Raw genomic sequence first — 23,337 nt, 5'->3', positions numbered from 1 at the left:
CATCTATATGGATTGCTACTTCTTCCTACACAATTTTAATTTTTTAAGTTTTATTTTCATAGCCTTTAAATGTTTTCATTTTAAACCTCACCTTCTCATCTTTTTTTTTTTTTGGAAGAAGTACCAAAATAAGTTGTAAATAAATACTTGAAATCAGGATCGAGAGACTTTGCAGAAAGCCTGAAATTATTGATGGCTTTTGGTTACTTAGAGATGTGGCTTCATACATAATTACATTAACGGTAATAATGTTCTTTGCATTTACACAACAGATCTGGGGTATGGAAGGGAGAGAAGAGAAAATATTGGGTCCTTTATCACTAGTTCTTCCTCCTAATTGGGCAGAAAATATTTACTGCAAGAAGGGCTAGAACAAAGGCTTAGTAATATGCCCTCTTTAAAGAATATGTGACAATAATACATCATAGCACAAGATCTATGACTCCCTCATCTCACATCTGTCCAACGGCTCTTCATCTCAGAGTAAAGCCAAAATCCCTGCAATGGCTTAAAAGGCCTCATGCTTTAAAAGGTCCCTGGCAGTCTCTCTGACCTATTTCCTCCATTTGCTCCACTCCAGCCATGGTGGCCTCTTTGCTGTTCTGGGCATGCACCTCCTGAGAGGTGGCTCCTGGCTGGGAGGAGCACTGGCTACGCCCACCCGCCCAAGACACTCTTCCCTCAATAAATCCCCAGTACTTGCTGCATCATTTCCTTCAAGGTTTTGTACAAATGGCTTCTTCTCAATGAGCATCTTCTCTGACGACCTTATTTAAAATTATATCCCATTGTGAACTCCCTGCTCCCTCTTCCTGTTTCATTTTCTCTAGAACATATGTTCCATCTATGGCCAGACGCGGTGGCTCATGCCTGTAATCCCAGCAGTTTGGGAGGCTAAGGCAGGCAGATCACTTGAGGTCAGGAGTTTGAGACCAGCCTGGTCAACATGATGAAACCCTGTTTCTACTAAAATACAAAATTAGCCGGGTGTGGTGGCAGGCGCCTGTAATCCCAGCTACTTGGGAGGTTGAGGCAGGAGAATTGCTTGAACCTGGGAAGTGGAGGTTGCAGTGAACTGAGATCATGCCACTGTACTCCAGCCTGGGCAACACAGTGAGACTACATCTCCAATGAATGAATGAATGAATGAATGAATGAATAAATAAATAAAGTATCACATATATTGCCTGCTTTCCCTAGAATTCCTAGAGGACAGGGAGTTGGTCTGTGTCTTCAGGGCCTACAGTATCCAGTACATGACAGAGATTTACTAAATATTTGTTGAATTTTTAAAGCGGTAATAAAGTGATCAAAGAGAAAAATAATTTAGAGGTTGAGCCTTGGAAATTTTGTAAACAGTGGGAAAAAAACACAATTTAAAATGACCGTTAATATTTCAATATTTTGAAAATTTAAAAGGAAACAGAGGATATTTCTCAGAAACATTTTTAAATGTAATTTTATTTATTGCCAGAATAAGGAGCAAATAATCAACTAACCACCTGAGGAAATAACAAAAGAGAATGGTAAATTATGCTGCTGGGGCATCCACTGAAATAGTCAAAGAAACAAGCAAGCTCTACAGAAAACAGACACACAGAGAGGAAGAGTGGGGGGATTAGAGCGAAGACAGAGGAACAACAGAAAGGGAAACCAAACCTCAGAGGCAGAGCATGGTAATGTCAACATGAAGAAAGGCAGAAATAACAGACAGCAGAAGATGCAGCTGAAGCAACAACAGTGGTCAAGGTCACCTCGAAGTCTCTAAAGACTTAAGTTGGGAAGGAGCTTCCTATTTTTTATGACCAAGTGTGAGAAAGCAACCTTCTGACAGTTAAGGTTTCCAGAAATGAAACCAGATATACTTCATACAGCCACACCAAAAGGGAGTGAGCTAATTATGATATATTTGGAGTTAATGTACTTCAACTGATCTTCAAATGTCTCTACATTATAGTGGGAATAAAATCACATAGGAAGTGCAAGGGCATTCAAAGGAAAAGGAGGCCACTGTGGTCTGAAAACAAAAGGACACTCCTGAGCTCTGTCCCGGCTGCGAAAGCACCGATCAGTGTCAGCAGTGTGGGCAACCTGAAGTGACAGAGGCCCAGATGACCAATATGATGTCTGCCAAACTTAGTCCGTGCTCCTCAAGGTCCCTGCAACTTAAAGAAGTGGATGCTGGGGTTGAAAGGCTTATCAGGTGGTTCATGATCAATATCACAAGCTAATCAAAAAGAGTTTGTGGGGTGAAAAGATAAGGTCTTGTTGAGTACATTTAACATACTATGCTTGTCTGGATCTATCAGGAAGTACATACAAGGGTGAGGGTCTCCATGAAAGTGGCGTTGAATCCAGTTTCTCAGAATCATTAAGGACAGGAAACGAAACCAATGTGTTAATAGAAATGCAAGGCAGGAGAAAGACAGCAAGGCCACAGAAACAGAAGAGAAAAAACCCTGGTAATTACTTAAGTGTCCACCAACAGGGTGCTAATAAGATAACCATCCAACCACACAATGTAATACCATGCTGTAATAAAAACAAAGAAAGAATCAGGGTGATCTGGAATACTCTCCAAGATGGGAGATGTACAGTATGCTATCACTTGTCTTAACAAAAATGAGAAGATACACACAAATATATCCTGTATATATGCAGAATATCTCTGAAATGAAACAAAAGAAATCAGGATTATGGTGGCCTTTGTTGGGTGGAGGGACCCGGGGGAACTAAGAAATCAGGAATGGGATAAGTGCTAATTTCCCACTGAATACCCTCTGTGCCTGGCACACAGGAGGTCCTTAGACATATTTGTTTAATGAATGAAAGGAAAACGAAAGTTTCCCTAGTTGAATCAGTTTTAAAAAGCAGTATCTTTTGGGATATTTGTGATGAGTGTGTATCTATGCATAAATGACTGTCTAGATGTACACACAGAGAATGGCTCATGTCTTTTATTTTCCTTGACTACTTAATGACAAGAATTGCTAACGATCAGGGAAGTAATCTAGTAAGTAATCCGACAGGCAGTGCATAACTACCCAAAAATGTTAAGCACTGAGAAGTATTAGAGCTCATTACCTCCCAAGGACAAGTGGAGTTGTACGAATTGTTCCTCCAAACATTTGCTTTTTAAGATAAAATAAGGCAATTTGCAATAAAGGTCAGTGATGCTAGAATAACACTTTTTTTTTTTTTGAGTAGTCTGAACAACAGGAGTCCTTAGAGAAGCTGAAAATGCCATTAAGTTTTTAAAAACTCTAACATACTAAGATAGTATGACTGCAGAAAGTCTTTCTTGGCAATATAGTTATACAACAGTGGTTTATTCCACTACACATTTACAAGGCCTTTCACAGATGGTGTGATCTAAAAACTCTCACCTGCACCCACTATATTACAGATCTTACAGAACTGTGCACTAACTAATGAGAAGTAAAAATTTCCACTGACATTCATAATTTCTGGAAATCCTGCAAAACTACCCGTAACACAGTTAAAGAGACTCACAGGACTCTCGGGTACTAAACATGGACTTTTATTAACTGAAGACATAAAAGGGTCGCTCAGTAAAATTAATTTGGTACAATTATTCAACAGGAACACGTAATATTAGGATCTTAAATATGGGCTGTTTTTAATATGTTAAGCATATAAAATAATGATTTTGAAAAGTGACATTTACAGTTGGTGAGAAATTGATCTAACTGGGATTAAAGGGAAACTAGGAAGTGTTGAGTCCTTATTATGGTCTAGAATTGGTGCTAGGTCTTTTAATTAAATCTTCATCCAAACTCTGCAAATAGGTATTACTGTTTCCCTTATACAGATTAAGCAAAATGAGGTTTGAGGAAGTTAAATAATCTGCCAAAGTCCACACAACCCAGAGCTGTCCCATTCCAATTCGAAGCAATGACCTTTTTCTTCATTTTCCTTCAAAGGGGTGGGGGGATTATATATAAAGTTGTCCAAATGTATCACGAAATATAATACCATATTTAAATTTTAAATAGAAAAAAAAGAAATTTTGAAATAGAAATGGCTTGTCATATTCTAAACTTTTTTTTTTTTTTGAGATGGAGTCTTGCTGTCACCCAGGCTGGAGTGTAGTGGTGCAATCTTGGCTCACTGCCACTTCTACCTCCCAGGTTCAAGTGATTCTCTCGCCTTAGCCTCCTGAGTAGCTGGGATTACAGGCATGCGCCACCATGCCCGGCTAATTTTTCTATTTTTAGTAGAGACGGGTTTCACCATGTTGGCCAGGCTGGTTTCGAACTCCTGACCTAAAGTGATTCACCCACCTTGGCCTCCCAAAGTGTTGGGATTATAGGAGTGAGCCACCACACCTGGCCTAAAATTTCTATTACCATTAAATTATACTAATTTTCTGAAAGCCCACTTATTAGAGATAACTCACAGAAAATTAATAGTCATTTGAAAGCAAAAGCACATTATATTTGAATTTGCCACTTACTATCCATAGGACTCTGAGAAATCCAGAAAGGCTGCTGGATATTTGGAGAATGTGTAACGTGTGTCCTCCTCCTCCTCCATTGCCATCAAAGGATTAGATCTGATGGACATCATTTACATGTTAAAGGCAGTGGAGGAAAGAATGAGGGCTCAATAGCACTAGGTGCCAATGTCTTACCCAGCTTTATTAAACTGTTTCACAATGCAGCTACCACAAATAGTATTAAGAAACAAGCACATGAGGCAATTCTCTAGATAGCCACAAACAGCTCACTTCCTGATTTCCACTGGCAGAACCAAGGCCTGCTTTGTTGCTTCTGAATAAAGTTGTTCAACCTCATCTGGTTGCTGGTTTGGGCAAAGTTCCATTATTCCATCTGAGGGGACCCACAGGCCTACTGCTAAGAGTGCAGAAGGGAGCAGGCAGAGAAAGAGAGGCGTGTCCCTGCTCTTGAAACAGGCCCCTGGATCCAGGCTCACGAGGGAAGTTCTGCCAAGTCTTGGTCACTAAAGAGCCAAAAATTTTAGGTGTTGTTTTGGTTTTAATTTTATTAAACTGAAGTACTCTATTTTCAGTTTTATTCGTTGTTATCCCTGTTTTCTCTGCCACTTGGCTTTCAAATAATAAATTCCAGTTGGGGTTCAAACTGTTTCCCAAGATGGTCTCTAGTTAAAATAAACATGGTAAAACCCTGGAGAGGTCTGGGATAAAAGCAATGTCTCATAACACAAGGGAGTGCAACTTAATTTTGTTGAAAAGCCTATAAACACCCTTAGCCATTACCTACCCTCTCCCCAAGCCACTGTCCAGGGTCTGCGAGTCAACAAGAATTTATTGAGCATTGACTACAGAGTGTGCGCTGTAAAACGTCCTGGCAATAGGCACAAGTGTTCTTTTGTTTCTGAGGACTCAGGATGCCAAATGCATTTCTAGTCCACATATATGCAGCACGGAGACCTCCTAGAGTCATGATGTCTCAGACCTAAATTTCAGGAAATCTGAGACAATGCAAAGGAAACAAGCACATTCCTAACTGGAGATGTTGTATCCTGAGTCTAGTTTAGTCCATTCTCCTTGACAAGACTTGTAGTGTTCTGCTCAATTGTCGCTCTTAGCTAACTCCCCTCTCCCTCCTTAACAACACCAGTGACATGCAGGCAACTTCCACTCAGCACAGGCCTTTGAGATTTGTCTTGTCAAACAGTCCATCCATCACCTCACTTAGCAGGGAAGAAATTCTCATTTTCTGAGGAGCTGAGCTTCTTTATCAATACTGTTTCTTTAATATTATCCCAACAATAAGTAGATTTTATGGGTTAGGTACTGTGCAAAATATATAACATGCATTATCTCACTTAATACCCAAAAAACCTGAATTAGGAACCACTTTTGTATCTGTTTGTTTTTGAGACAGGGTCTCACTCTGTCACTCAGGCTGGAGTGCAGTGGTGCAATCACGGCTCACTGCAGCCTCGAACTCCTCGAACTCCCCAACCTCAGGTGATCCTCCTACGTCAGCCTCCCAAGTAGCTGCGACTACAGGTGCACACCAACATGCTGGGCTAATTTTTGTATTTTTTATGTATTGTTTTGCCAGGTTATCCAGGCTGGTCTCGAACTCCTGTGCTTAAGCAATCCACCTACCTCAGCCTCCCAAAGTGCTGTGATTACAGGCGTGAGCCACCGTGCCTGGCCAAGTCTGTTTTACAAGGATTTCTAAGCTGGTAAGTAACAGTGCTGGAACTCAAATCCTAGCCCATTTTATTCCAAGGGCTCTTTCCACCTCTGCATGCTGACTGTAAGCTACTACGTGTGGTTATGGCCAGCATCTGATCTTCAGTAGAAAGACTGTGTGTTTTGGGGTGTAGACAGATTTGGTGTCGGCTCCTGGCTCTGTCATGTACCTGTGGCTTTGGCACTTCACTCTCTGTGCCTAAATGTTAGGATCTATGAAATGGGCATAGTAATAATCTGCCTACAAAGGACCCCATCAGGGTTAAATGAGAAGAATACCCACGATGGTGCAGGTAGTTCCAGATACATGTTAGATGCTCCGCTGATATACTAGTTTTCCACTTTCTCTTGCTAGAGAGTATCAGATTGTTGACATTTATTTTTGGTGGGAAAAAAGGGCACAAATTTTGAATGCTCAGCACATGGAAGTAGTTCTGAATTCTTAAAGTACTGTTTCTATTTTGAAAGGTAAATGAAGGAAAGAGAAAAGAAATGGTATTACTTGTGCTGGCCTCAAAAGATAATTCCCCAAAATGAAGGCCTGAGAAGCAAAAATCTCTCTCTGCCCTTCTGTCTCTGGCCCTTCATTGTCCCCTGAGACTAGGCATAGAATCCAGAATCCCTCTTCCCCAAGGTGAGTCATAGAAACCAGAACCACTTTTCCCCAAAGCCAGCCATAAAACCTAAAATTATTACTCCAACCCTGGCCATAAAGAAATGATCTGACTTACTTGTTTGATTGTAGGTCATCGGACCCCCATTCCAGAGAGGGTCCTACCTCATACCCAGAAGGAAGGGATGCTATGCAGAGAGATCAACAGCAATCCAAAACAGACAAGCCTTGCTGGGTTTCCTCACTCACTCCATCAGCATTAGATCACATCCCTTTTGTTCAGTTATATTTCTCCACAGCTGTCCATATTTTGTCGAACCTCAGCATGAAAATGGACAGTTTCCCATCTTTGGGTCTGCATTCTGAAGGTTCTCTTGTCATGTAACACAACTGATTCAATGTATATGCCTTTTCTCCAATTAATCTGCTGATCTGTCAGCTCATTATCAGTGAACCTTCAGAGGGGTGAAGAGGAAGTTTTCCTTTGCCTCTATGCTTGTAAATAATTAAACTGTACTTTAAATCTTGTGCCTCTCTCCTGACACTCACGCTGGTAGCTCAATCTTTCCTAACATATGATCCAATCTGTCTTGCCAGGCTCTGATTCCCTGTCCACACCGCACTCCCACTTGCCCTTCTGTAAATTTTTGTATCCCAATTGGTAAAGTGCTAATTGGATTAACAATTTGATGTGAATAGGGTTAACATACATGCATTTTATTTTATTTTATTTTATTTTTGAGGCGGAGTCTCGCTCTGTCACCCGGACTGGAGTGCAGTGGCCGGATCTCAGCTCACTGCAAGCTCCGCCTCCCGGGTTTACGCCATTCTCCTGCCTCAGCCTCCCGAGGAGCTGGGACTACAGGCGCCCGCCACCTCGCCCGGCTAGTTTTGTATTTTTTTTAGTAGAGACGGGGTTTCACCATGTTAGCCAGGATGGTCTCGATCTCCTGACCTCGTGATCCGCCCGTCTCGGCCTCCCAAAGTGCTGGGATTACAGGCTTGAGCCACCGCGCCCGGCCACATACATGCATTTTAAAGAACTACTTTATGGAGACTCTCCTTTCCACTTTAGTTTATACCTAGTAAGTAGTGAGGCCAATTGTTGCTCTTAAACCTAGCAGGGAACAAAGCAACTACCCTAGTAGTTGTTCAGAAAATGGGGGTAAGTACAGGTCTCAGTGGCCCTGTGATGGGGGATGGGGCCCAGAGTGGGGTTAGGGACACTTGCCTTGTAGACTTTAGTATTTTGCCAAATAAATCATTAAGAGTTTTAAGACAGCCTGAGTACAGAAAGAAAAGTTAGGCACCGAAAGAGGAACTATAGCCCCTAAAATAGACTAAATGATATATATATAAACACAGTTGTCCCTTACCATCTGTGGGGAACTGGTTCCTCCAAGGGGCAGTGACCACCTTTGGACACTCAAATCCACAGATTCTCAAATCCCTGATGTAAAATGGTACAGTGTTTGCATATAACCTATGCATATCTCCTCTTGTATACCCTAAATCATCTCTAGACTGCTTTTAATATCTAGTGCAATGTAAATACTATGTAAATAGTTGTTTTACCGTATTGTTCAGGGAATGATGACAAGGAAAAAAAAGTCTATACATGTCCAATACAGATGCAAATAAAAAAAGTTTTTTCAATCTGTGGTTAGTTGAATCCATGGATGCAGAACCCACAGATGCAGAACCCAGGATGTGGAGGGTTGACTGTATCATGCTGCAAGAGGAAACAAGCATTCTTTATGAAAGAATTTAAAAGCCAATTACCTAGAATATTAGTGGCAATTAAAAAAAAAAACACAATGTGGTTGATAAACTGAAGTAACTAATTATACTTTCAGGGCCATGTAATTAATGTCCCAAGTGAAAAGTACATTTAAAAAGCTTTACCATTTAAAATATATTTTAATGATTCTCAATTTCAATTAATTTCTTCTTCATTCTAATTATGAAGCTTTTATTGGTTCTTATTTCTGGAAGGAATTGTTTTTTATTTGGAATGATTCTGATAAAACATGACTGAGAGCTATATGAAATATGTTTGCTTTTAATACATTTAGAAAGATAAAGTTGTTTATTTTTTGGCAAAATAATTTTGTAGCACATATAAGATTTTATTCATTATTACAAAACATTCAAGCCAGTATCTTTACTCAAATCTAAGAACGACTGAGGAGCATAAGAAGTTAACTAAGAGCTAATGACCTTCCAAGGACATTAAGCCAGACAAATGGAAACTTCTGAAATGCTTTGTTAACGCCATTCTCTCAATATTCTTTTTGTTGTTATTATCACTAAAACTGTTAATATTCAGTTGAGTCACAGTTGAAATTTGGACCTTGATAACTGAACTCCAACATGGTGAAAAGCAGCAGGTAGTTTCATTTAACCTTCTATCACCATACAAATACTTGTGCACACTCTCTTTCCACAACATTCTGACATTTACCGACTCAGCTGTTACTCAATAGAGCTGGTGAACAGGGAAACATCCTGCAAAAGAGGTTTAGTGAGCTGCACAGATACGGCATGGCAAGAAATCTTCCACAACAAATTAAAAATGGGCCCTTCTTCTTTATAAATTTTCTTTTTCTTTTGAGACAGGGACTCGCTCTGCCACCCAGACTGGAGGGCAATGGTATGATCATAGCTCACCCTGCAGCCTCAAACTCCTGGGTTCAAGTGATCCTCCTGCCTCAGCCTCCCAAGTAGCTGGGATGACACAGGCACACCACCCTGCATGGCTAGTTTTCAAACATTTTTTTGTAGAGTTGAAGTCTCACTATGTTGCCCAGGTTGGTCTCAAACTCCTGGGCTCAAGAAGTCCTCCTACCTCAGTTCCCTAAGTGTTGGAATTACAAGCATGCACCATAAATGGTGCCCAGCCTACCTTTATTTTTCAATAGCAGTTGGAACAGTTAAGTATCTGGGATGACTAACAAGATGACAGTTGATGAAGAAAACCTTTTCCTCAGTGGGATAAACAGAAAGATAGGGTTTCAACATCAGAATGTAAAGTCAGTTGGGAACAATTAAACCAGGACACATGCAAAAGGATGGACATTTCTTGCCTTTGGTCAAAACACTGTGATTATGAAACTAAAGTGGTAAAGATCACAATGTTTCAAAAAGCAGGGAACCAAAATTACAAAGGTATCATTTTTATACTGTAATTTCAAAAGTAAGTTCACTTTATCTAAAAGAGGTATTTCTGAGGAATGTGCAAACTACATTTTAAAAAAGGAATTGTTTCACTGCTTTATAGTAGAGTTTTACAGATGCTTTATCTTCACTGCTGATTTATCTTTAACTCACAGTGATTTATAACATTTTTTTGCTGCACGTTTTTCTATACCTCAGCTTTTATGTCAAATAGTTCATGATTTGTAGGTACAAATGCACAAGGTTGGACAGCCACGGATCTTTAAGAAGTATTCCCTTGTTATGCAGATAATTATTCCCTAACATTTCTGCTGGTAAGTCTTGACTGTTCCTTATTTCTTTAATGAAGACACACCTTTCCTGAACATAGAGGGACCATCTACAATACTGACACTTTGAAGAAAATAATAAAAAAGAACATGAAGTCCCAGGTACTGGCAGGTACTGAGGTGACTGGTTTGTGCTGTTCACCTTTGAGGAGCTGACCAGATTAGCTGTCTGTGAGTTAGCTCGCATCTACAGATCCTGTCGTGTGACTGATGCCATCAGATTCTGACCTGAGCCAGTACCAAGATTGAAGGCAGTGGAGTTTGAAAGCTGTGGTGACTACTTTGGATTCCTTTGCCTTTGAATTCTGCCATCCTTCTTCTCCACCAATGTTTATTGTCTTTTAGTGATGACTACGAAACCTAGGTTGAAGGGAATATCTACTCTCATCCACAGATGAAGAGTATGTCAGAGTTATCTTTCCCATCTCCCTGGAGATGGAGTGATGACACAGCGCACTGCTTCTCTTTGCCTCAAGGCTATGTGTGCCTGTGAGTGGTCTCCTTAGGCAGATCCTCCCATTCCAGAGCCGGCCTCCTGGCTGACCATCCACACACACTTCCCTCAGATTGTAGGTTCACCCACTTGCTGTCTTCCTACAGAACCTTGCCCAGCTGGCCCCACCTTGTGCTCTCTACTTCCACCTCCTGTTATTTGGTGCTGGAGAAATCCAACCATTGTGAACACTGGACAATGTTCTAAGTTCAAAGTTTCTAGTTCAAAACCGATTCCACAGTCTATTTACTTGTCTCTAAGAGACTCTTGGTGGCCCAGGTTCCTTCCCCTGCTCTTCTGAGGCACTCTCCCTCTGCCCCACCCCTGCCCTATCCCCAGGGCCATCTCTCTCTTGCCAATGATTTTTGACACCGACTTCATGGAAAAAAGAGAGGCTATTATGTGGGAACTCATTCATTATCCCTTTTATATGTAAACTCCCTTTTTGTCTTTGATTATGCCACACAAATGAGTTTATAAAAACCTTTTCTGTGGTGGGGAAAAGGAGGAGAAGTACTATAACTCTAAATATACAATGCTCAAGTCCTGAGACATTAAAATGTACAAAAAGGTGCATCTGAAAATAAGGAAATGGAGTATTCCCAACCCTAGTCTGGAGGCTACCCTTCCTTCCAGGCCCCTTGTGCCTCGGGGATCCTGCACCATTGGTGAGCTCCCCAGCTCTCAGAGAGGCTGGCCTGTGACCATCCTATCTAAAAGGAGCTGCTCAGCCCCATGCGATCACTTGCTGTTTTCTTTTTCTGCTTCATTGTCCTTCCTGGTACTTACCTTCATGATGATATTACATTATCTGTCTCCTCCTTAAAATGTCAGCTCCAAAAGAGCAGGGGCTTGTTTTGTTATTGCCAGGGCCTCAGTCTCCCGATCAGCAGCTGGCAGTTGTACAACATATTTTTTACCGAAGGAGCGAACTATTAACTCTCAACCATATTGACATGCCTTCCTTCTGCTATGCTATTGCTGAACACAAAAACAGACAACAGCAACAAGAAAGAGTCATTAGGCCCTATCTCCTTCCTTTTCTTCCTGAGACAATCTATGGTAGATATGTACATATACACTGCCTCTACTCATCCATTTCTATTCTTCCCTCAAACCTCTAGAATCCTGAAGTTCTATTTTGAAGAACTAAAATGCCCCTCAGTCAGAAGTCAGACTGAATGCTTAATCTGCTATCTGAAGTCCTCCACCAATTCTTGGTATTAACACCTCCAGTCCATAGACGTGAAAACAACGTTTCTTGCAAGATCACAAAGCAGGTATTGAGAGTTGGATTTTCACCCAGGTCTGTCTGGCACCAAAGCTGTTCTCCCTCAATTCCAACACACTGAACTTAACTAAGTTGTTTAGCAATTTATCTGTTTACATGTCAGTCTCTTCCAGTGGCCAGTGAGTGCCACATAATCCATCTCAATGTTGAGAAAAGAAAGATCTTTTTGAACAACCTTTTTCCAATCAAAGTGCACTGTTCGGAGAGAGAGACAGGTCTTTCTTCTAAGAGAAATCTACAGCATGGTCACTGGAGAGGTAGTAAATGAACTCACACATAGCAATGCGCAATGCCCTATAGAACTGTACCTATGGCCTTCTTTTAACAGAGCTTCTGGTGACCAAATCAGGCTTACACCAGAATCTGACTTTTATGAAGTAACAATTACACAATACATTTAATTACACTTTTAAGGAGTGACAAAGTAATTTTTTGATGAGTAAAAATGAAGAAAACAATGACTAAGGTCTTTCATAATTTTAAAAATAATACACATTTCTTAGATACTTCTTAATCTTACACTACCTTCTTCTAAAACTGACAACACTAAAGAACATTAGGACTGAAAGAAAAGTCTAAAATGCTAAAAGAATTTCTAAATTTCTCATGTGGCAAGTCCTGCTCCTTTAGTAAACTTGATAATACATCAGTGCTGAGGTGTAATGATTTGGATCTGAGGAATTTTCTTTTGTGGGAGGCTGGGGAGGAGTTCCTCAGAGAAAACAAGACAAACTGCACTACATGTATGATAGAGAGTAGACGTCTGGCTTTGTTGTTTCTATTTATTATACTGCTGGAATGAATTTGAGCAAGATAACAATCCTTCGGCCTTCCTGGCCATAGTTTCCTCTCTTCAACAAGAGAGGACTAGATTAGATTAGTGTTTCTCAAAGTACGGCTTGCAGAACCTCAAGGAGGGTCCCAAATACCCTTTTCATACTCATATCAAGATGGCCTTTGCCTTGTGTCGACATTTGCACTTGTTGCGCTGTGGGGTAAAACTTCTCTAGCAACTTAGACAAGTAAGGTAGTGCCCACAAACTGTTCAAGCAGTCCTATACTTCACTGTGGCACTCTCACAGTGGAACAACAAAAAAGCAGTACAAAATTTTAGTTTTATAAAATTTTGGTCCTTGAGTACATGCCTTTTTAATACTCTGTGATGAAATCGTTTGCAGTCAAAGTACACGTCTGCTTCATATGGAAATAGGACTGTTGTCCTGAGGACAAGCACTCGATTCAGCCCTGAAGCTGACCTGGCTACTTTTTTCATGGAATACCATTTTTACTCGAAAAAATGGCTGACAGACATATGTTGAAATATGTTGAATGAACATATTAAGACTTGGATATCTGGCAGACATTTTCTCAAAAGTGAATGAATGGAGCTTGGCATTACAAGAAATAACTTCTAACAGTATTTGTTGCCAATGATAAAAGTCATTTTCTTTGAAGTGGCAATTGGAATTCTGGAAAATCTGAATTCACCACCAGCAGCTTGAAGCTTCCCAGTAGTTACTTTTCAGATAAATCTGGTGCTTATGGGCCAGGCGCGGTGGCTCATGCCTGTAATTTCAGCACTTTGGGAGGCTGAGGCAGACAGATCACGAGGTCAGGAGATGGAGACTATCCTGGCTAACACAGTGAAACCCCGTCTCTACTAAAAATACAAAAAATTAGCCGAGAGTGGTGGTGGGCGCCTGTAGTCCCAGCTACTCGGGAGGCTGAGGCAGGAGAATGGCGTGAACCCGGGAGGTAGAGCTTGCAGTGAGCCACGATCGCGCCACTGTACTCCAGCCTGGGCGACAGAGCGAGGCTCTGTCTCAAAAAAACAAACAAAAAAACAAAAAAACTCTGGTGCTTACGTTAATGAATGATTTTTAAAATATTGTACAATGAAGTATATGGGAGATTTGCATAACACACTGAACTAGTGTTTTCTAAATGACCAGTTTAATGTCACATGCATCAATAAAAGAATCACTCAAGTATGAGACCCAAAATGTAATAGAATACAAAAGTACACGGACAGGGTTTCAAATTTCACAGTACAACTAAACTGAAAGAAGTTTACATCTGACAAATTTTGGCGTAGCATCAAAGAAAAATATCCATTATTATCTGAAAAGCCTACCAAAATATTCCCTTCCTTTCTGACTACTGGAAAGTCGACTTTTTAAAAAATATGTCAACATATACAATATCACAACTGACTGAATGCAGGACTAGATATGAGACTCAAACTATCTTTAATGAAGCCAGAATTTAAAGATATTTGCAGAAAACATAAATCAATGCCAGTCTTCTCATTATTATTATTATTTTTTTACTTTGGAAAAATATTTAGGTTGGTGCAAAAGTAATTGCGGTTTTGTCATTAGTTTTATAGTATAGTCAATTTCGTTAAACTAGTTTATTTTGTTAAGATGTAATGAGCTTATTGTTATTTCAAAATAAATCCATGAATATATTTTTCTTTTTATGATCACTAAATATTGACAGATACAACTCATACAAGCAAATGCTCTTTACAGTCCTCAATAATTTTTGAGAGTGTAAAAGGTCCTGAAGCTACAAAGTTTGAAAGCAACTGAATTAGATGAAATCTAACTTACTATGTCTTTTGAGATTCTATAATTGTGTGTGTGTATGAGTGAGTGGGTAGGTTTGTGTGAATGAGAATAGAAAATCAAATCTAGAAATGTTTTACTTTTTGTTGTTAGGTTTTATTTCCTTCACCTTTCTTTCCTTGAGAATATAACACAGCAGATCGATAGAAGAGAGTTTTGATAATAAAGTATTAAAAGGTAATTCATCCTAACACAAATATTAACTATAATTAAAATATCACTAGCTGTCAATGTTAGAATATGAACCAAATAAAATGCTTGACAAAAATGTTATATAATGTTTCGGAAACTTATCTTACTTGAATTTATATTTATGGAATATCAGATAAGTTATATTCAAATGACATTTATATTTTTCCCCCAATTTTAAGAAATATCATCACAAGATACTCTTGGTAGTATATAATCTTTTCAAAAAACAGAGCAGTGTTTTTAAAGAATTTTTTTTTTTTTTTGAGATGGAGTTTCGCTTTTGTTGCCCAGGCTGGAGTGCAATGGCACGATCTCAACTCACTGCAACTTCCGTCTCCCTGGTTCAAGCAATTCTCCTGCCTCAGCCTCCCGTATAGCTGGGATTACAGGTGCCTGCCACCCCACTCAGCTAATGTTTTGTATTTTTAGTAGAGATGGGGTTTCACTATGTTGGCTAGGCTGGTTTTGAACTCCTGACCTCATGTGATCCGCCCGCCTCAGCCTCCCAAAGTGCTGCGATTACAGGTGTGAACCAGTGCACCCGGCCTGAAGGATTTTTTTAAACAAAAAGTATTCAAAGTCATTTAAAATTATTTTATCCAAACAAAAGTAATCACAAGTTGCTCTTCCTTATTAATACAAGTTAGATGCTGGAATTCTATAAATGTTTTTAGGATTTTGGTGCCCATTAATTTAAAGACAAGAACAATATGTTTACTCCATTAAAAGCATTACTACATTTATGAATTTCTATTCCTATTGCTATTGGATTTTTAAAAACAGAAAATGCCTATCCTTTATTTATGGCTGCATAACATCCTAAATACCCGGGTCAAACTACTTTGTTTTAATCCCCGCTCGACCCACCACACTAACCATCTGCATAAATAAAGATGCAAGCATCTGCCATATTGCAAATGGTCTCAGGGGCAGATGTTTCCATCCTTGTGTTCATGTCACTGGGGCTAGGTAAATTATTTGAACAGATGTACACAATCTGAAAGTGTTGTGTCCCACAGTGAAATGTCTCCAACTGCTTTCTATCATAGTACATACATGCTATTTGCATCTGCATTTATGTTAATGATATAAACACAGCAGGGGTTCTGACAAAGTGAGATGTGATGCTATGAAATATATTTACATGGTTAATTGGAATTTCTGAGAGACTCTGCTGCCAAACGGCCACACTGGCAATGATACATACCCAAGTAAATTATCTGATTACCAGCCTGCTTTTTAAGCTACAGAAATACAGCTATTTCGGCCGGCCACAGTGGCTCATGCCTGTAATCCCAGCACTTTGAGAGGCAGGCAGATCACCTGAGGTCAAAAGTTCGAGGCCAGCCTGGCTAACACGGTGAAACCCCGTTTCTACTAAAAATACAAAAAATTAGCCGGGTGTGGTGGTGTGTGCCTGTGATCCCAGCTAGTTGGGAGTCTGGGGCAGGAGAAACGCTTGAACCAGGGAGGCGGAGGTTGCAGTGAGCCAAGATCGTGCCATTGCACTCCAGCCTGGGCAACAGGAGCCAAACTCCATCTCAAAAAAAAAAAAAAAAAAGAAAAGAAAGAAGAAAGAAATACAGCTATTTCAAACAACAAAATAATCATAATCTAAATTTACTAATATTTTAAACTCTAATATTTTATTTCAACTTCCATATATGGCTGGTCTACTTTATGGTTTTAGGCCACCCAGGTCATTTCCATTTATCCTAAAAGGATATTTCTACAGGCATGTGTGTGTTTTCCATTTGTTCTTCTGTCAACAGTATAACATACTAATAATGCACAATGGTATTTTGTAGAAGTTATTACATCGGAAAGTTCCAATTTCCAACATTAAGGAGTTAACCAAAACCAGCTTGCAAATGTCAATCTGTACTTGCTCTGCAGCATAAAATGGTATCAAAAGTCCAAGAACAGCATTTACACCACTTGTTAAGATCAAAATGTTTCCATATGAATATCACATATTTGGAAACATAATATTTTGGTAATACACAGGGAATGATATTTTCCCCCAATAATGAGGTCATAAAGCAATGTTAACCACTAAATTCAAAGCATCGAATTACAGTGGTACTCCTTGCTACTGTGCATTCAATGTGAGGAATGGAGAGTCACAGATCATGCAACAGTAGTTTTCTTTGTAGCTTTACCGAACTAAGAATTTAGGATCACCTTTAAATAATATATTACTTTATTAACTTGAAGTTTATAATACTAACTATGTACAAAGTCATTTTATCTGAGAAAAACATCATAAAAAATAGTTTTTATTCTGCACATTATCCTGAGGCTTCTACTGTGCTTTCAAAGTTTTTACAAGGCGTATTCATATACAGTTGATTCTCGTTATTTGCAGATTCTGTATTTGTGTATTTCCCTAATTGCTAAAATTTATTTTTAACCCCAAAATCAATACTTGTGGTGTTTTCATGGTCATTCATGGACATGTGTGGAGAACAAAAAAGTTTGAGCCACTTGACATGCAAATTCCCAGCTGAGGCAGAACAAGATGATATCCTGCTTTCTTCCTTCAGCTGTCATACTGTAAACACACATACTTTTGCATTTCAAAACTGCCACTTTTTTTTGCACTTTTTGTGCTTTTTCTTGGTGATTTTACTGTTTACTTATGGTCTCCAGCATAGTGCTGGGTGCTGTCTAGTGCTCCTACACACAAGACAAGTGTGATGTGCTCTACGGAGAAAACACTTGTATTAGAGAAGCTTTGTTGAGGCATGAGTTATAGTGCTTTTGTCTCTGAGTTCAATGTTAAAAAATTAACCCTGTCTATTAAATAAAGTTTTTTTTTAACAGAAATACACTTATGAGTTGTTGACAAAAATGTTGTGATTAGAGGCTCACAAGAACCTAAACTTGAATATCCCCTAGGAACAAATGGCTCAGTATTTGCTAATTCAGTGTTCCTAATAACCTTCTAGAAAATAAATACTACAAATAATGAGAATGAGAATCAACCATACCTACTGCATTTGACCGTTACAGGGCAAGAATTACTATCCCCATTGGAAAGATGAAGGGACTGAGGTTTACTGATTTGGCCAAAATCACAGAGCCTAAAAAGAAGCACATAACAATGACCAGAGCTCAGCTGTCCAGATCAGTGTTCTTCCACCAGATGGAGAGGAAAGGGGAGATATGGGCAAGGAGGAAAAGAAAAAAATAGAGAGCTTAAGAAAATAGCTTTCATACCATGTTCGAAACAGTGAAACTACGATTAGATAACAAGAATAAACCACTTTCAGGTTAAATCCCCATAAAAGGAAACCCCTGCTTGGATAGGCAGCCCAGTGTTATTAATTACAACAGCTGCAAGAGAGAAGAGCTTAGTTTGGTTTTACTTTCCTCCGCCTTTGCTTCTCTTACTGTCTCTTCAAAGGCAATAAATACTTGTTAAATGAACATTTGCTTTCATTGGCTTTAGAATTCCATCCCCTTTAGTGCTTCATTAAAAAAAAAGATTACAACATTTTCACAGCATCAGATGTGATTTATAAAAACTGTTTGAGGGTTTAAGACATTTTATACATAATTTAATATGCATTTGAGAGACTACTACATGCAGGGGTGCTTTAAACCCTGCTAAAGACAGAAAATTCATCAAGAACTTTATAAAAGACCTAACTGATACTAAAGTCCAAAATAAGTAAGATCTTTTCCCCAAACTTTAAAAATGATATGAGTATTAACTAGCCCCTCCCTAATAAGTGTGCCTTACTTGAGTTCTAATATCCTATATTCATGAATACCAAAATGTTAGGTCTGTAAGCTATAAGTATATACTTTTATGTCTGCAAGACATAGAATACATTTTTAGACAGTATCATAACTATTTTTTATTGAATCAGAAAATCTAGGGATTTTTTTAAAGGATTCAAATATGAATTCACATGATAGACAGTAGTGGCTGTGGTTGTGCAGTCCAATCATGTAATCAGTAGTAGCTGTACAGCACATGTCCAGCTAACTGCAGTGGGTCCAGAGGGGGCCGCCTGTGTGTCTGCCTCAAAGCATTTGCTCTCTCTCCATCCCCACTTCTTACTTTTATGAAATAGAAATAGCACTCACAATTTGAAAGCTTCCTTTAAATAATACAAATGTTATGACAGAGTTGAGCAAAGTGGTAGAAGAACTGTATAAAAAAACTTTTCTACCTGCCGAAGACTTGTCTAGGAAATGGCAAACTTAACTGTAAGGCTGACAAGTGACTAAGAATTGAGAGACTCGGCAGGGCGCGGTGGCTCAGGCCTGTAATCCCAGCACCTTGGGAGGCCAAGGAGGGCGGATTATGAGGTCAGGAGTTCGAGATCCAGCCTGGCCAACATGGTGAAACCCCGTTTCTACTAAAAATACAAAAATTAGCCAAGCGTGGTGGCTCGCTCCTGTAGTCCCAGCTACTAGGGAGGCTGAGGCAAAAGAATCGCTTGAACCTAGGAAGTGGAGGTTGCAGTGAGCCAAGACTGTACCACTGCACTCCAGCTGGGGTGACAGAACAAGACTCTGTCTCAAAAAAAAAAAAAAAAAAAAAAGAATTGAGAGACTCCACTAAAACAGACTCTCACTTGACTTAAATGAAGACTCCTTCCTGACCAATGAACAATGGGGTTTACATTAACCAACTATGTAGGAACTTAAAATTCATTCTGACTACCCAAGGTACAAACTTCAATGATCAACTGGCATAATCACAGTGAACTACCTCTTCTTAGCACATAAAACACATACACTGTCCCTGTCAGAGAATCATTTGGTGATACTGCTCACCTGTGTGAGTCTTCTTATATGGCACATAAATAAATTGACTTGCATTTTTAATTAGTGTGGTGACTGTCTTTCACCAAATCTAAATAGTTGGCCTTATTATGTTGTTCTCATGCCTCTGTTTTGAAAAACACAGTTTAGTTCATCATTTGAAAATATCAGACAAAAAAAGGAAGTTATGGAAAACTAAATCGTATCCCTAAATCCTGAAAGAATGATATAGAAAACTGTAACAAAATAAGTCTCATGAACTTCTCAAAATTCTATAAATTATATTCTCACACAGAAAGGAATAACGGTGACACTAGGTTATAATAGAAAACCTATAATATAGTATAACTTATCATTAGAGTGATAGTACAATGTTAAATCTCTTTATGTGAAATTAGATAACATTTAAGTAGAAGAAACCAGAATTTTAAATTTGTTTTCTCCGTTAATAATGCTGCCAATTCTTCCTAGCTTTAAACCCCCTGGCCTAAATTCCACTTGCTTGACTTATACATATATGTTAATATCCTGAACAAATGTCATCTCTTCCATTGTGTTTCCCGACCAGCCTCAAAATCTTTGGCTTAACCAACTGTTCTTTCATTCTGATTTTCAAAGTATGTCATACTCACTTCTAGTACAGCATTAGTCATGCTTTATTCTAGTTAAGGACATGCATATATGCTGTTCCAACAGGATTTTAGAGCCTAAAAGCTCAGGCTCTGTATGACTTACCTTTGGATTCTTCATTGCACCTGATAGTTCCTGGTACAAATTACCTTGGTGATCATTAAACCTGCTTCTACCACATGAACTTTGTTTGGGGACAGTATGTTGGTACAGCATATTTTCCTTAATTTAAGGCTCACAACTCTGTTGGTAATGTCTTATCTAAATTTTATACAGAAATGCATATAACACGTGTGTATGTGTTTATAAGTTGGAAATTCAAAGGTATCATAATTTATAGCTAGCCATCAATGGTTTGTTAAATAAATCAATCTGCATTTAATAAATAGCATGTGCCCAGCAAACTTCTCATGTCACACAAATTATGTACATGTAATTAAACAAATATATGTAATATATATGTATACGTGTGTGTATATATATATCAGCATAAGCCATCACACCCAGCTAATTTTGAAATTTTTTTTGTAGAGATGGAGTCTTACTATGTTGCCCAGGCTGGTCTCAAACTTCTGGCCTCAAGTTATCCTCCCAACTCAGCCTCCCAAAGTGCTGGGATTACAGGTGGGAGCTGCTACACCTAGCCATAAATTATATTTGATCATAAACAGAATCATAATAAATCTGATGCTTTTGCTAAAACATATTAATATTAATCTAAGACACACAGAAAGCATTCGAATGAATGAATAAATTAATGAATAACTGGGCAATTCTTAGGCGTTACACATATTCATATATATAATTTTTCCTTATAGATGTAATTTCTCATAATTTAAGTTATAATTTCTGCTCACTTTGGTTTAAAATAGCTTTAAGCATTCATATGTGTAATTAAGCATAGTATTTTTGATCAGAGAAGAAAAAGGAGATGAACAAAAATTATTAGAAATATTCTTTATAAATTTTAAATTACAAATTCTAAATTCTTATAGAAATATTCTTTATGAATTAAATATTCTTTATAAGTATTCTTTATAAATATATGTTCTCTATAATTTATATAAAAATTCTTTATAAATTTTATGATAGATCTGGGTTCAAATCTTGGATCAGTCACTTACTTGTTGGTGGTCTTTGCAAAAAATACCTAATCTTGAACTTGTAAAATAAGGTTTACGTCTAACTTATTGTGAAGATTAAATAAAATAAAGGATGTAAAGTTGTAGGTAGAATGATATCACACTGGAGGCACATGATTTAGGTTTTTAAAGGCTATTATATCTCCTCTGTCAAATTCCAGGATTGGGCTTAAGCATCTTTAGTCCCAGAAAAGATTGGTGAGGAGGTTCCCTTGAGCTCTGGGTAGGGCCAAGGGGTCTTACTTTCTGGTCAATGGAGGTATCCAAGCTTATGTTATAGCCCAGAGACGTAGACATCAGAACAAAACAAACTGTGATGAGAATCAAAGCAGCCAAGAGGTGTGAGTGCTTTCTTCCTCTGTATCAGCCAGAACCAAGTGGCTCGTTGTTTACTCATATAGACTCACCTTTTTAGAGCCTGAAAGGAACACCTAGTCATTCTCGAATTTTAAATGAGAAAACTGAGGCTCAGTGGCAAAATAACTTTGCCTTGGGTTCCACAGCTGTTTGGAGGCAGGTCTGGAATGGAGTTCAGCTTTCCTGATACTTGTTCCATTATTTTTTCTCCTAAGCCTCTCCTCGCTTGCTTGGATAAAAGAAGGTAATAGCAGCTTGGACACCGAATTTCAAACCCTTGATCAGCTATCTAGTGCTCCACAAATCTTCCAGAGAATATATACCAAAGAACACTCAAGGAAAACACATGCTCTTGATTTCTAGTTGGGGTTTGCCCATCTCCTTCCTTGCCCTAGTGTTCCGGGCTGGATTTTGTGTGAGTCTCAGGGACTCTCACTCTCCCTTCGGATAAATTCCTGGATAACAATCAAACCAAGCGGTCTGCTTTCTGCTTACTCCTCATGGGTCTCCTTGGAGCATGTTTGGCCTTCCAAGGTCATTAGGCATTCCCAAGCAAGAGGCAGCCTCATGGCCATCTCACTGACCAGTCTCAAAGATGAGGAAGTCCCAGATATTAATAATAGCCATTAAGAACAGTAGTTTTATCATCATATCAGTGCCTACTACGCAAACAACAATATGCTGGGTGATTTACATATGCTATTTCCTTTAGTCTCCACATATCCTATAGAGTGGGACTTATTGTCTTCATTTTATAGATTTACAGATGTGGAAGCTGAGGTCAAGTGATATACCTAAGGTTTTACAGTTAAATGGTAGGACTGAGTTTCAATTCCAGATTCCATGCGCTCAAGAGTTATGATACTACCCTTCTCACTGACAGAGAGATCAGAGTGTCTGCTCTATTTAAGGGCCCTTAATAACAAATTCCCTCCTTTTACTAAAAGCTACATGTTCCACTAAGACAGCCTAATTTTGCCTCATTAAAGATATGTCTTTTTTCTCACACACATCAGAACTTCTCTTCCGTGTGGAAGAGACTAGATGGGGCAGGCGAAAGACAGGTATTTCTCCCTGGGGTTAGAGTGTATCCTTTATGGTGAGGATAATTTAAATACTCTTGATTAAGAAAGGACTATACCTCCATCTGGAGGTCCAGGTTCTTCTGGAAGGTCCAGAAGTGCCTGTTAAAAAAAATCATTATTTTAGAAGTCAAGGGCGGAGCAAGATGGCTGAATAGGAACAGCTCCAGTCTCCAACTCCCAGCGCGAGCGACACAGAAGACCGGTGATTTCTGCATTTTCAACTGAGGTACTGGGGTCATCTCACTGGGGAGTGCCGGACAATTGGTGCTGGTCAGCTGCTGCAGCCCGACCAGCGAGAGCTGAAGCAGGGCGAGGCATTGCCTCACCTGGGAAGCACAAGGGGGAAGGGAATCCCTTTTCCTAGCCAGGGGAACTGAGACACACAACACCTGGAAAATCGGGTAA

General features: G+C 39.1%; 1 protein-coding gene across 4 annotated transcripts in view; it reads right to left on the bottom strand.

Moving 5' to 3' along the window:
• The window catches only part of ZNF438 (zinc finger protein 438), a 36,876-nt gene that overhangs the window by 8,424 nt on the left and 5,115 nt on the right, over nucleotides 1-23,337 (bottom strand). The window contains exon 1 of one of the 4 annotated variants that reach the window (XM_017869603.1): nucleotides 11,613-11,792. The exons of 1 other annotated variant lie outside the window; for it this stretch is intronic. Coding sequence is in view for 2 of the 3 variants with exons in the window: in XM_017869596.1 (XP_017725085.1) it covers nucleotides 6,943-6,961 (19 nt within the window). In the remaining variant the exon portion in view is untranslated. Of the gene's footprint in view, nucleotides 1-4,477; nucleotides 4,577-6,942; nucleotides 7,159-11,612; nucleotides 11,793-23,337 lie in introns of those variants that run through there. 2 more of the 4 variants (XM_017869596.1, XM_017869597.1) reach the window with 2 other exon arrangements.

Source organism: Rhinopithecus bieti, unplaced genomic scaffold (genome assembly GCF_001698545.2).
Source record: "Rhinopithecus bieti isolate Rb0 unplaced genomic scaffold, ASM169854v2 scaffold_758, whole genome shotgun sequence".
In the NCBI taxonomy this organism is placed as follows: domain Eukaryota; kingdom Metazoa; phylum Chordata; class Mammalia; order Primates; family Cercopithecidae; genus Rhinopithecus; species Rhinopithecus bieti.
Note: the sequence above shows the minus strand (reverse complement) of the source record. Positions and strands in the feature narration are given on the sequence as shown.